Here is a 12,762-nt window from a genome sequence, read left to right on the forward strand (position 1 = left end):
GACGCAGGTTTTACAGCTCTTCCCTCCATGGGCTCAGGTTCAGAGCGCGAGTTAAACGCGGCCTTGCCCAAGGTCACAAACACCGCCTCTGCCACCCTCATTCCCGGGGAGGACCTCCCTCACCCTCCAGCAGCAAACCTGTTTCCCTCCGCGCGCCTCCCACCCGAGGCATCTGGTCTTCCTTCCCTCCAGAGAAGCTGCCCCTCCTCCTTCTTCCAGGTCTAGGACCGCTCCCATCAACGGACCCTCCTCCTTCAGGCGTGTATGCGTGTGCCCGCTCCGGGTGAACATACATCCAGCCCCTGCTGCAGGTTGACCGGTCTAAGCGCCTGAACACTGTTAAGTCCCAGAGCCTGGCCTCCGGACTGCAGTGCCTGCTGGTCCAGGCCTGCGTGGCCACTGGGGCCTGCGCTCCATGGAGTGGGTCACGTGGGGTCGGCTGAGCAGGAAGGCTGGGGGGGAGGGGGGAGGAGCAGCAACCAGGCCTGTCTCTAGCCTTGGGGAGGCAGAGGGGAGTGAGGAGGGCACAGGCAGAGGGATGCTCTCGGAAGCCCTCCACCCACATCTGGCCCGTGCTCTGCCCGCCCCCCCCCCCTTTCATTCGGTGTCAGGAGAAGCAGGCTCCCCACCAAGCCTCCAGGGGCCTCCCTGTCCTTCTAGCACCTAAGTCTGGTTTCTCCATTATGGGGGCGGGGGGGGGGGCAGGAATTGCGGGGAGAGAGTCCCCATTTATGCATCTGAGCATTCTCAGTGACACCAAGACACAGGAGTGGGAACAAGTGCCCTGGACACAGATATCCCCCCAAAGTTCCATTTTAGGGGTGAATGCGAACAGCTGCCTGTCCCCCCCCCCTTTACCCCAAAAGGTAGCACATTTCTTGACCAAGATCCAAGGATCCAAACACATCTGAGCCACACAGGCCTCTGCCCGAGGGCCCCATTCCAGCAAAGCTCATCACCCCCATTTCTGTTGTAGCAGGAGACGGGGAGGCTGGGGGAGTGGGGGTGCGCAGAGACCTGGGAGGCACCTGGGTGGGTTGGATGAGTTTCCTCCTCGCACAGTTCCTGAACGTAAAGGGGGGACTCCCAGCTGCCCATTAAGCGAACTCGGCCTCCGGATGCCACAGGGAAGGCAGGCGCTCAGCGTTCTCTAAGGAGGCAAACCGACTGTCCACAGATGGCGAGCCCAGGGGGCCAACCGGGAAGGAAGGAATGAAAGGAAGGAATGGAAGAGAAAATCCGATGGAAGGTCCAGTGGAAAGTGAGTGAGCGCCAGGGAAGGAAGGAGAATGGCCCTGCAGCTGGCCGGCAGCGGAGTGAGTGACAGGTCGGTGCTCCTCCAGGAAGGGGAGCGAGTGGCGGGAGGTCCCCAAACCCCGGCAGCGCGGACCCAGCGGCGGAGGGAGCGGGAGCGCGCGGGGCGGGAGGGAGGCAGCGGCGGCGGGCGGGGCGGGCGCGCGGTCTCCGGGAGGCCGGCTCGGAGCCACTGGCCCGCCACTGCGCTGCTCCCGGCATCTCCACCGCCTCTGACGCGCCGCGGCGGCCGGCATCCCAGCGGCGGGGTGGAGAGCTCCCCGCGCCGGCCGAGGGGCGGAGCTAGGTCCCGCCAGGGCCGGGCGACCGGGGATGAGCCGCGGAGGGCGGCCCGGGCTCTGATGCTGGTCAGGCCAGCCATTGCCGGCCGCGGGCGGCCCCATGGACCAGCCCCCGGAGACGCCCTAGCCGAGTGCACGCGCCGGGCGGGGCGCGCAGGTGGGGCTGCCGGCTCCTCCGTGCGCCCTGCGCAGGTTCCCCGCCGCCCGGAGGGTGGGTGCCGGCGCCTCGGGGCTGCGCCCTCCGCGAGTCCGGAGCCCAACTGGCCGGCGCCCCGCGATCATGTAGGTAGACTGGGCGCCCGCCCGGGGACGGGGATGGGGATGGGGGCGCATGCCGGCTGTCCACTCCCTGGGCACCTAAGGCCTCCCTGCAGCTCGGGAGGAACGCCCTCCTCCCCGAGTTTGTAAATACAGGCGACTTGCGCCAGCTGAGGTGCGCCGGGCCGGCGGAGTGAGCAGATGGCACCCTTGACCGGAGCCCCGGAGAGCCGGCGAGGGGTGGGATCCCCGGGGCGCGCCCAATGGGGGTGGGATTGGAAGGGGAGGGTGGCTGGGGTGCACCCTGCGGCGTCTAGGGTTCTCTCGGGCCCTTTGGGCGGCAGAAACTTTGGGATCTAGAAAGGCTTTAGGGACAGGGGTGGTGAGAGGGACTCGCCCCGCCTGCGCCCTCCACCCCCAGCTCTCCTACCGCGCGCTTTAGCGCGACCCCTGGCACCAGGGCTCCTCCGCCATGACCCCCTCCTGGGTGCAAAGCGGTTACAAGACAGAGCGCCGCTGCCCACGCGGGGTTCTCTCCCTGCACCCCGAGTCGCTGAGCAGCCTGCTGGGTGCTGTGGCCAGTGTGTGTGGGGGGGAAGCTTCGGAATCCCCCACCCTGCCGGGCTGGGGGCGTGTTGGACAGCCTCCTGGGCACGGGGCCTGGGAGGAGGGCGGGAAGGGGGATCTGCCCCCGCACACCCCCCCCCCCAGGGCGCATTTTAAAAGTTGTTGGAAATGCCCCCTCAGGTCCCGGGGGGAGAGGGGTGGGGGGAGGAGGGTCCTGCTTAGCTTCCAGCGCGGTCTGCGTCCCCAATTCCGCCGGGGAATTCTCCACTGGGAACCCGTGAGAATGTGGCCAGGACCTGGGCAGGGGCGCCCGGGCGCCCGGATTGTGTGGGTCCATCCAGGACTTGGGGGAGGGGGGTGCCGTGGGCCCGGCTCGCGGCTTCCCGCCGCCCGAGGCCGCCTCCCTGCTCATCACGACTCCGCGAGAAACGCCGCGGCGGGTTTGCCTGGAACTTCGCTTCCCTGTACGTCTCCGCGAGCCGTGAGGTCCCCGAAGCGCGGCCGGGCTCCGCGCGGGGCATGCGCCCCCGCCCGCGCGGTCTGCTCGCGCCCCTGGCGCTGCGGGAGCTGCGGGCGCCGGGCGGGCGGCGCGGGGCAGCGGGGCCGGGGCGCGGGCTCAGCGAGCTGTTCTCTCCGCAGGGACCACAGGGACGGCGGCTCCCGGCTGGCGGCGCGCCCCCGGGCTGTGGATGCGCCTCGCCCCTCGGCCACGCTCCCCGCCCGCCCGCCCGCCGGGACGCGGTAGGGGATGCCCCGCTCCGCGGCGATGGCCGGCGGCGCGCTGTCCAGCTCCCTCCTGGTCACCTGCTGCCTGATGGTGGCCCTGTGCAGCCCGGCCATCCCGCCGGAGAAGCTGGCCCAGGCGCCCGAGCGGCCGGGCCCGGAGAAGCGCGAGCACGCCCCGCGTGACGGCCCGGGGCGGGTGAGCGAGCTGGGGCGCCCGGCGAGGGACGAGGGCGGCGGCGGCCGCGACTGGAAGAGCAGGGGCGGCCGCGCGCTCGGCGGCCGGGAGGCGTGGGGCCGGCAGAAGCAGGCCTGGGCCGCCCAGGGCGCGGGGGCCAAGGCCGGGGACCTGCAGGCTCGGCCCCGCGGGGACACCCCGCCGGAGGAGCCCCCCTCCGCCGCCGCCCCGGACGCAGCCGGCCCCGACCCCGCGCCCGCGACGGAGCCGCCCGACGAGTACGCGTACCCGGACTACCGCGGCAAGGGCTGCGTGGACGAGAGCGGCTTCGTGTACGCCATCGGGGAGCAGTTCGCGCCCGGCCCGTCGGCCTGCCCCTGCCTGTGCACCGAGGAGGGCCCGCTGTGCGCGCAGCCCGAGTGCCCGCGGCTGCACCCGCGCTGCGTCCACGTGGACACGAGCCAGTGCTGCCCGCAGTGCAAGGAGCGGAAGAACTACTGCGAGTTCCGGGGCCGCACCTACCAGACCCTGGAGGAGTTCGCGGTAAGAGGCGAGCCGGCGGGCGGCTTGGCCCCGCCCCGAGGGGGGAGCCGGCCCGGAGCGCGGGGCGCCCCGCTGGGGAGAAGAGGCGCCCTCCGCTCCCCAGAGGTGGGCATCGCTGGCCGCGCCCCAAACCCACCTCCTCCAAAGCGGCCGGCACTGGGCATTAACCCGGCACCTTCCCTGGGACGGGGCGTCCTGGGCCGGCTCTGAAGGCGAGGCCCGGCCTCCCCTCCCTGAACCTCCATGTGAACTTGGCGCTCCCGCTGCCCCTTTAAACGCCTGGCCTTTGACCCGCCCCACCAGCTTTCAAACACGGTGACCTGCATGCCAGTGCGGGCCATCGGGGTATGTTCTTAAGCTGATAGCCCAGTCAGGGCGGGGACTCCCACAAACAAGCCACTCCCCTAGATTACGGGTTGGGCCATCCTGACAATATTCTAAAAATTCAAAGAAAGCGCCTGCTCCTTGATGCCGGGACACAGTGGTCAGCAAACACCCAGAAGCCAGTTCGGGGTAAAAACCTTCTCTTTTAGGCGAGAACGTGAGAGTCTGAGCACCCGCCCCTCGGGGTGCCTGTGCGCCCCAGGCTCCAGGCTGGCGCTCAAACCCACGTCCACTGAGCTGAACCGCAGGCCATGCAGCCACGCAGATTACCGGCTACCGTCCCCCGTGTGTGGGGAAGAGGAGGCTGAGACTCGGAATTGTTCAGTGACCTGCTGACGGCAACCCTGCGCTTCGGAAGCAGGCTCCCGTGTCCAGCGCAGCGGGTCTACTCCACTGCGCACGCCTTTACCCCCGCGGTCGGTCCCGGGACCCAAAGGTCCAGCGCGCTGGGGCGCTGGTCAGGAGGGAGATGCTGCCCGACATGCATGCCTGGCTCCGAGTGAACTCGGGAAGCCCTGACTCCCCGCCAGGGCCCGGGAGACACCTGCCGGCAGTTCAGCCTTTCCAACCCCAGCGAGGCGCGAGCCAGGGCCTGCCTGGCCTTGGCCCATGCACTTGGAAGGCCAGGGATTTCCTGGGCGGCGGAAGGCATCCTGGGACCTAGAGCCCCCAGAGCTGAGCGGGAAGGGCAGGCGGGGAGGATCCTGCTGGTCCCCCAGGCCACAGCCACCGAGAAATGCAGATTCGGGGTGCACCCAGGGTGGGCCCGCTTGTGAGGAGTTTTAGGATTGAACCCCGAAAGCGGTGCAAACAGGAAGCGGGAGGTATAGGTCTATAGTAAAGCAGGAAGTGTAGAAAGAACGCTGGGATTCAGTCGGGAACCACGGGGTTCCATTCTGGCTTTGCAGCAACCAGCCCGCGCCCCCCCCCCCTTTATTCTTACCTGCGAGATAAGGGGCCAGGCTACCCCTACACCTCCTGGGAGCCGATGCCCAACCTCTCCGTCCTCACAGTCCTTGGCTCAGCCCTTGGAGAAACAGAAAACTTTGGTGAGAAACTCCCGTGGACCGGCCCGGGCCACACCCATGAGCATGCGGGATCCCTGCCCTCACGGTGCTCCCCGAGTCCGGGGCGCCCGCAGACACCGGGCTGGTGGGGTGCAGCGTTAAGCGCAGAGGCAGAGGTGGCCATGGGCGCGGGCGAGGCCCAGAGCAGGGCCTTCCCCGTTGGCCTGGGACAGGGCTGCAGACAGGGAGGGACCCTACAAAACAATTCTCTTGGGATCTCAGTTCATAAGAAAATCAAAGCGTTACAAGATCAAAGCCACGTGGTTAGTTTTGCATTATTAACACTGATTACTGATTGCACTGTATGGAGTTCCACAGTCATCTCTTAAAAGTGTCCCATGAGGTCGGCGGAGGGATTATTAGCAGTTTGATCTGAAATGCCCAGCGCATCCCAGAGCGGATGGCTGTCCACCGAAACCCCAGGGAGCAGGAGATGTCACACTCCTGCGCGGTAACTCACTGCCACGGGGGATGCCGCCGGCCTGCCTCTGGGTCGGGGAGGGGCTCCTGTTTGACTCCTGTTCCAAACGGGTCACTGAGTAGAATGTGTGTCAAACTCCGCAGGTGGGAGATGGAGCAGCAAAGGGGAGTCTGGAAAGAGCACCATCTTGGGGGAAATGAAGGGGCGAGTGAACGTATTTTTAGAGAATGAACTGCATCTCTCCTCTTCATTCTTTTTTTATTATTATTTCAGAGAGGAAGGAGGAGAGAGAGAGAGAGAGAGAGAGAGCGCAACATCAATGATGAGAATCATTGATTGGCTGCCTCCTGCACACCCCCCCCCCCCCCCAGTGGGGATCAAGCCCTCAACTCAGGCATGTGCCCGGACTGGGAATCAAACCGTGACTTCCTAGTTCATAGGTCAATGCTCACCCACTGAGCCACACCGACCAGGACTGACTCTTCATTCTAACCTCCGTCCAGTGACTCTCAGCCGCGAGGCTGTCCCAGCAGGAATGCTGGGAAGCTGCTCGCCGTGTCCTTAGCTCTGTGCCTGGCCCTGCAGACGCACACCGCGTGCTGACTGCGTTGCGGGGTAGACCTGCCTGTGCCGTTCTGTTGGCATCGGACAACTCCACGCGTTTCCCTAGCTCCGAGGGGCTCGGTGTCCGTCAGCTGGTGTCTGTGTTTTGGTTTCCCTTCACGCCGAGAGAGGGGTGTCGGAAGGACGACTGTGGAAGAGTCAGGGTGAGCCAGGAGCCCACGGGGTCCCTGGGCTGCAACAAAGGAGACTGGTCACGGCGCCAAGTGCCAGGCACAACCACTGCTCACTCGCCTGCGCTGGGACCCTGGGCGCAGAGCCCGAACCCGTGGCCTGCGGGCGGCACGGCCCAGGGTGTACGGGAAATGGAGAGGAGCGCACGTCCCGCCCGAACCGCCGGTTGGGGTACCATCTGGTCAGGCTGTGAGCACCGGTTCCTTCGCGTAGACGGGAGGAGGCGAAAGGGAGGCTGCTCCCCCCGGAGGAGACTGTGGTGGGGGCTGGGCTGTGTCTGCAGGGAGGAGCGACAGAGCCCGGTCCTGCCCTGTGCCCGGAAGTGCGATGGCCCTGCCTTCAGGGCTTCTCCCTCTGGGGGCACATGTCCGCTTGCTTCCCGCTCTGCCCAGGGTTCCCTGTACTTCAGACCCGCCCTCCCCACCCCTCCATGTCCCTCACCCATTGGGACTCCGCCCCTCACAGCCTGGCTGACCTCCCTCCTGCTCCCACCAAGTCCCGCTCAGCCACTGCTGGCAGCGAGGGCATCCTCATCCGTCCAGGATGTGCTCGCGGCTTCCCTTGTTTGTCCAAGTCAGAGCCCCGCTGCCGGGGGGCTCCCTGCTGCCTCACAGGAGACCAGGTCCGTGCTTCACCCCCCCCCTGCAGGCGCCCAGCTCTGAACGGGGGCTGCCTGTTGGGCCGCGTTGTTTAGGGGTGAGTGGTATTCCCACGCGCCTCCCAGGGCGTGTTCCTCGGCGAGGGCTGCCCTAACACAGCACCAGCCAGAGGCTGGGACTCGGGAAAGGCCCGGTGCACAGCCCTGCAGCGGGAGGCTGAGCTCAGCTGCGGGCGGGCTGGTCCCTCCGAGGCCTGTCCTGGGCGAGCAGGCGGCCTTCCCTCCGTGTGCTCGGCGGTCATCCCCCTGCGCACGCCGGGTCCTCATCTCCTGCTTATAAGGACACCGGCCATGCGGGGCTGGGGCCAATCCCTATGACCTCATTTTAACTCCCTTCCCTTAAAGGCCTGTGCCTCCACACAGCCTGCTCCGGGGTGGTAGAACTGCAGCCTCTGGATTGGGGAGGGTGGGCGGGTGGGCCCACTCGGCCTGTAGGCGGTGTCAGGGACCCCGCTGACCGCCTAGGCACGGGCCGAGTGGATGAGAGGAACGCGCTCGGGGCGGGTGAACCGTGAGCCTGGCTGGAAGTGTTCAGAAGGAGGCACGGGGGGTGGGGAGGTGGGGGGAGTAAACCGCCTGCGTGGAGCCGTGTGCAGAGCCCCCCGATTCTGTCCAAACCATCCCGAGCAGCACTTCAGGTATGTGTGACCGGGTCACGGTGTTTGCGTCCTTGTAACTCACGGGCAACTCTGACAGGCTCTACGAGCGGTTTGTAATTCACCCCGATGACTACAAGCCGGCCGCAGCGCATCAAACTGGAAATTCATTGATAAGACACAATTCCATTTCGAGCAACCAAAGGATCGTTCCCCTCCTGGGCATCCCGGCCGCTGCGGGAGGTGACAATAGGAACGGGTCTGCGAGCCGGGCTCGGTGTCCTACGGGACCTGGTGGGACTTGGCTCCGGAGATAAGGCCGCGCAGGAGGCGGCTCCCGTGGCTTTGCGGTGGGCGGGACGTACCCGGGCCGTGTGTCCACACTGGGTATCTATCCTAGCCGATCAGGAGCTCTGACCGGCGAGTGTACGCGTCCTTGGAGAAAAGGAGCAAATGAATTATTAATAAGTGCTGCTCGAAAGGCTCTTTCACGGCCTGAGGGCTGGCGACGGGGAGATAACGGCGAGAGTGGCCGCCGGGGACATGCCCGGGGACCACTGAGTCACACCCCTCCGCTCTGGCGTCAGCGTCGGACGGCCACTAACCCTGCTGCCACATCGCATCTCGAGGTTTATCCGTGCAAAGATACCTTACGTGCAATTTGGAATCCAAAGCTCCGTCTAAATAGATGGCTCTTGCGATTGTGACCAAGTGCCTGCTAAGAGGAAGATGCCATTCTTCGTATTTTCAAATGAACGGAGCGGATCCTCTATGGCCGATGTTATTAACACAGACCATGCTGTGGTCATTGACCTCTGCCACATCACGTGAATCACGCTGCGTGAAGGGCACGCTCTTCTCGTTACGCCGGTCTGGTGTCTGTGCCTCTGCCGCCTCTGAGCTTGCTTGGGTTCCGAGTAAGATTTTGTAAACTCCGGACTCTCCGCTTCTGCCTCCTGTCTGAAGCCGCTTCCACAAGAACAAGTAAACGAACACGGGGGCGTCCATACGCCTGTGTCCCTCACTCGGTGGGGAAACGGAAACACATCCCGAGAGACTGCCCGTGGTCTGCACCACGCGACATCGGATTGGCCGTGCGGTGGGATACACACCGCGGAAGTTCGATCTGTCACGACGGGAGGACGGAGCCGGTATTTGTTCAGCACCTGTATGCCTGACACGTTTTGGGGGTGACTTACACGACAGACTGGTGAGTTGGTATTTTCTTTATTTTAAAGGAGAGAAAACGAAGGCTCGGGTCCATGAAGTAACTGGATCCATGTCAACCAGCTAGTCAGTGGTGGAGCCGGCGGCGAGTCCCGCCTGCTGGGCCCTGAAATCCTGCCCTTCCAACGCCCCCGCCTTAGCTCCATGACCACACGACCACACGACCACACGTGACCAGGTGCATTCTGGGTGTGGCCAAGGGGATTTCTGGTCCATGGAGAGGGAAGGCACAGGCAGGCGGGAGGCATGTGACTGCAGTTGTGTCTAGCAGATGCTGGATGGGTTTTGTTTGGTGAAGTGTTTATTTATGGGGGTGTGTGTCATATTTGACTCAAGCCACCCAGGATGCAATAAATATCTGTGCCCCTCAAAGAGTGAAATCTTGACTTGGAATGAGGACAGAGCACTGGGTTTCGGGAGCGGCCTGCGGCGAGGGGAAGGGCTCAGTGGGCAGTGGACGGAACACTAGGTCGCCAGAGGCGGCCAAGACCTTGGCGAGGAGCAGGCCCACGGGGGGAGGGGTTGGGGGCAGACTGGTGGCCCGAGGGGCACCTCCAGCTCAGGACTGTGCTCTCTTGGCTCCTGGCACGTAGACGTTTGTGTGACGAGGGGTTCCCGTTCACACCCAGACTGCCCAGCGCTGCAGGTGGGATGGTGCCCGCTGGCAGCCGTCTGCCCGAGCTGCGCCACGCCGCCCCTTTCGAAGGGCGTTTGCGGACCACATCTCCCCTGGGCGTGGCTTCCTGTGGCCCTTCAGCCACGTGGCTTTGAACCGTCCCTCTCCGCACAAGTAGAGAAGTTCCACGTTAGGGAGCCGATGCCTCCTTCGGAGCCCTACAGCCAGCTGGCTCCGGGGAGGCTCGGGCGCCGGGGCCCAGCTGTCAGAATCTGGAGCTTCGAGAACAGGGCACGAGCCACGGAAGGACAGGGCGGGCGGAGCCTGGCGCTGGGTCAGCCCTGGGCCCTGGGCAGTTGTCAGAGCTCCGTGTTTTCCATGGTTAAACGAGAGTGTCTGCTCACCCTCCCAGGATGAGGCGGAGCCGAGAGACACGAGAGCAATTCGATCTCCAGCTCTGACCACGCAGGGGGGACACGCCTGCCGTCGGGTTCCCGTGCTTACGGGAGGCGACTGCCCCCCGGCGCGTCTGGGCTCTAGACTGCCTGCCCGCGGAGGCTGCGTCACAGGGAGTGGCTGCAGGGGGCTGTGTTTTCCTGTAATATTTACCTCTCAGAGAATATCTCCAAATGTCACCAATTCCAATTAAAAATCATCACTCTTGCATTTATTTATTCAAAATAGTTTTTGAATATTTATTTGCCAGGCACTGGTCCGGAGACGGGAGATGCAGTGACCAGCCCCGGGGTCCCCCGTAACCGGGCAGTGACCTGGGTGTCGGGGGTGTGCAGGGGGCACCACGAGGGGCTCTGCGGGAACAGGTGAAGCCACGCGTGCAGGCTCTGTCGTTGCTGTGGTTCCTTGTCAGTGACAGGCATCCTGGCAGCTTCTGGGGAGCGGGCAGGAGTCTGTCTCCAACAGAGGCTGCGGCTGGAGGAAGGCCGACGCGGCCCGTGGCCGCCCTTCTGGCCGGGGCTGACCGGGCTGCTGGAACCCTTCTCGCTGCTCCTCTGCTCCAAGCTGACCAGCTGCCAGCGGACCGCGCTGGGCATTCTATTTCTGTCGGGCACTGGGGTGCAGCCAGGACACTGCGTGCCTCTCCAAGCTGCAGGCAGGATGATGTCAGGCGTCTGCCCTGGCCCGTGGCTCCTGTCGGAGGCCCAGCCCGTGGACAGGCCGGGGAGGGCGCACTGGCTGTCAGCTCCCTCTGCACAGTCCTCTCACGGCTGAAATGACGCTGCTGTAGACAGGATGTGACCACTGCTGGCCTGGGACATGGAAGACGGAGAGCCGGCAAAGCCACCGTGTGCAAAACTCACTCACGCAGTCCCGGAAATCCTGTACAATTCTCCTGAAAAGCACAGCTCCAACGGCCACGGTGAGAGGAATTCACCCCGGAGGTGGAGCCAGGATCCAGGGAGCAAGTCTGCCTCGTAGCAGGAGCTGCCTGTGGGCCTCCACTGGCGCCTGGGCCGCCTGGGTCCCCACAGCGGGGCGCAGGTGACAGGCCAGGGCCCCATCCCCAGGATCAGAGCAGATCTGCAGGGCTCACCTGAGCCTACGGAAAGGGGCGGGGCCGGCGCGGGGGCGGGGCCGGGGCCGGGGCGGGGGGCGGGGCCGGCTCGGGGGCGGGGCAGCTGCAGGGGGCGGGGCCGGCGCGGGGGCGGGGCAGGAGCGCCCTGGGCGGGCTGAGCCACCTGCAGAGCCAGATGCCCGCTTCTCCGTGGTCCCAAAAAACCAGGCGGAATCTTTTGTTTAAAGGGTCCCAGGCTGGTGTCTGAGGCCAACGCCCTCCGCAGCAGTGCACTCTCCGCCCGGGCCGGAAAGAACCGCACACGGCCTTCCGGGACGCGATGCCACGATAAAATGACAAGAAGACCGGGCTCCAGGAGGAATCCGCCGGGAGGAGCAGTCCGTGAGACCCAGCGGCGGGGCGGGAACCGGCGCATTTAATGCCCAGAGAAACCCGCGCCGGGACGAAACGCACGGTGGACGACACGCGTGCATCCAGATCCTGAGTCCACTTTGAAAAGAAGCAGAACTTGTATAAATGAATGACATAACGACGGATTAATGTTCGCTGGAGGGTCAGACAGTGAGTTAGGAAAAGGTTGTAAGTAAAGTAGTGAGCCAGCAGAGCCGGAAGAAGTGACCAGAATGAAACACAGACACACGGAGCACAGGAGGACGGAGCGAAAGGCCGAATGCACATCAGCTCGGAATTCTGGACACGGGAGAACGCTGAGAGCCTGGGAGAAACGGAGACAGCCCTTCCCAGACGTTCAGGTTGAAAGACCACTATTTTCTTTCTATTTTTTGTTTGTTTGTTTTGTTAATCCTCACCCGAGGATATTTTTTAAAATTGATTTTTAGAGAGAGTGGAAGGAAGGGGGAGAGACAGAGAAACACCGATTAAACAAGAAACATAGCGATTGGTTGCCTCCTGCACGTGCCGTGACCAGGGCCGGGGATCGAGCCTGCAACCGAGGTACATGCCCTCGACTGGCATCGAACCTGGGACCCTTCAGTCCGCGGGCCGGCGCTCTATCCACTGAGCCACACCAGCTCGGGTGGAAGACCACTATTTTCCGATTCAGGAATCCCAGTGAATCTAAAGGAAGGTCATAAATTTCACCCACACCTCCCGCATCACCGTGCGGCTGCAGGAAAGATTCTGAGAACAACCAGAGAGAAAAGACTTTACCTGCAAAATCACAGTGAGCAGGCGGTCAGCTGGCATCTTGTCAACAGGAGAAATCCCAAACAGTGGACGAACATCCTTAAAGAACAAAGCGAACATCAGTGCCACTCCGAGGTAAACACCCAGCAAACCTGTCTTTCAGGAACTCGTCTGAACAACGCCATTTTCTCAAAAGTCGGGAGCATACCCCCCAAGTCCTCACTGACAGAGCTCGGAAGTGCAGCCTGAAGGCTGAGATTGGGAGGATCGGGCCCCGGGAGCAGAGTCCCAGCCAGGGAGGAACGGGACGGACGGACGCTGTGGTTCGATGGGCCGCAGAGCTGCTTCGCCACGGGGCCACGGCGGCCGGCAGCGGGCGGGGGGCAGTCTGCAGCCCCGTCTGTTGGTCTCCGGGGGCTGGGAGGGGGGTTCCTGGCATCTGGTGGGTAGAAGC

General features: G+C 64.3%; 1 protein-coding gene across 1 annotated transcript in view; it reads left to right on the plus strand.

Moving 5' to 3' along the window:
- Positions 1–1,748: 1,748 nt before the first annotated feature.
- VWC2 (von Willebrand factor C domain containing 2) overlaps positions 1,749–12,762 on the plus strand; it is a 30,827-nt gene continuing 19,813 nt past the window's right edge. The window contains exons 1-2 of the mRNA XM_008150543.3: positions 1,749–1,877; positions 3,060–3,864. Of these exons, the coding sequence (XP_008148765.2) occupies positions 3,169–3,864 (696 nt within the window). The 5' untranslated portion in view covers positions 1,749–1,877; positions 3,060–3,168. The remainder of the gene's footprint in view (positions 1,878–3,059; positions 3,865–12,762) is intronic.

This window comes from Eptesicus fuscus, chromosome 14 (assembly GCF_027574615.1).
Source record: "Eptesicus fuscus isolate TK198812 chromosome 14, DD_ASM_mEF_20220401, whole genome shotgun sequence".
Taxonomy (NCBI): domain Eukaryota; kingdom Metazoa; phylum Chordata; class Mammalia; order Chiroptera; family Vespertilionidae; genus Eptesicus; species Eptesicus fuscus.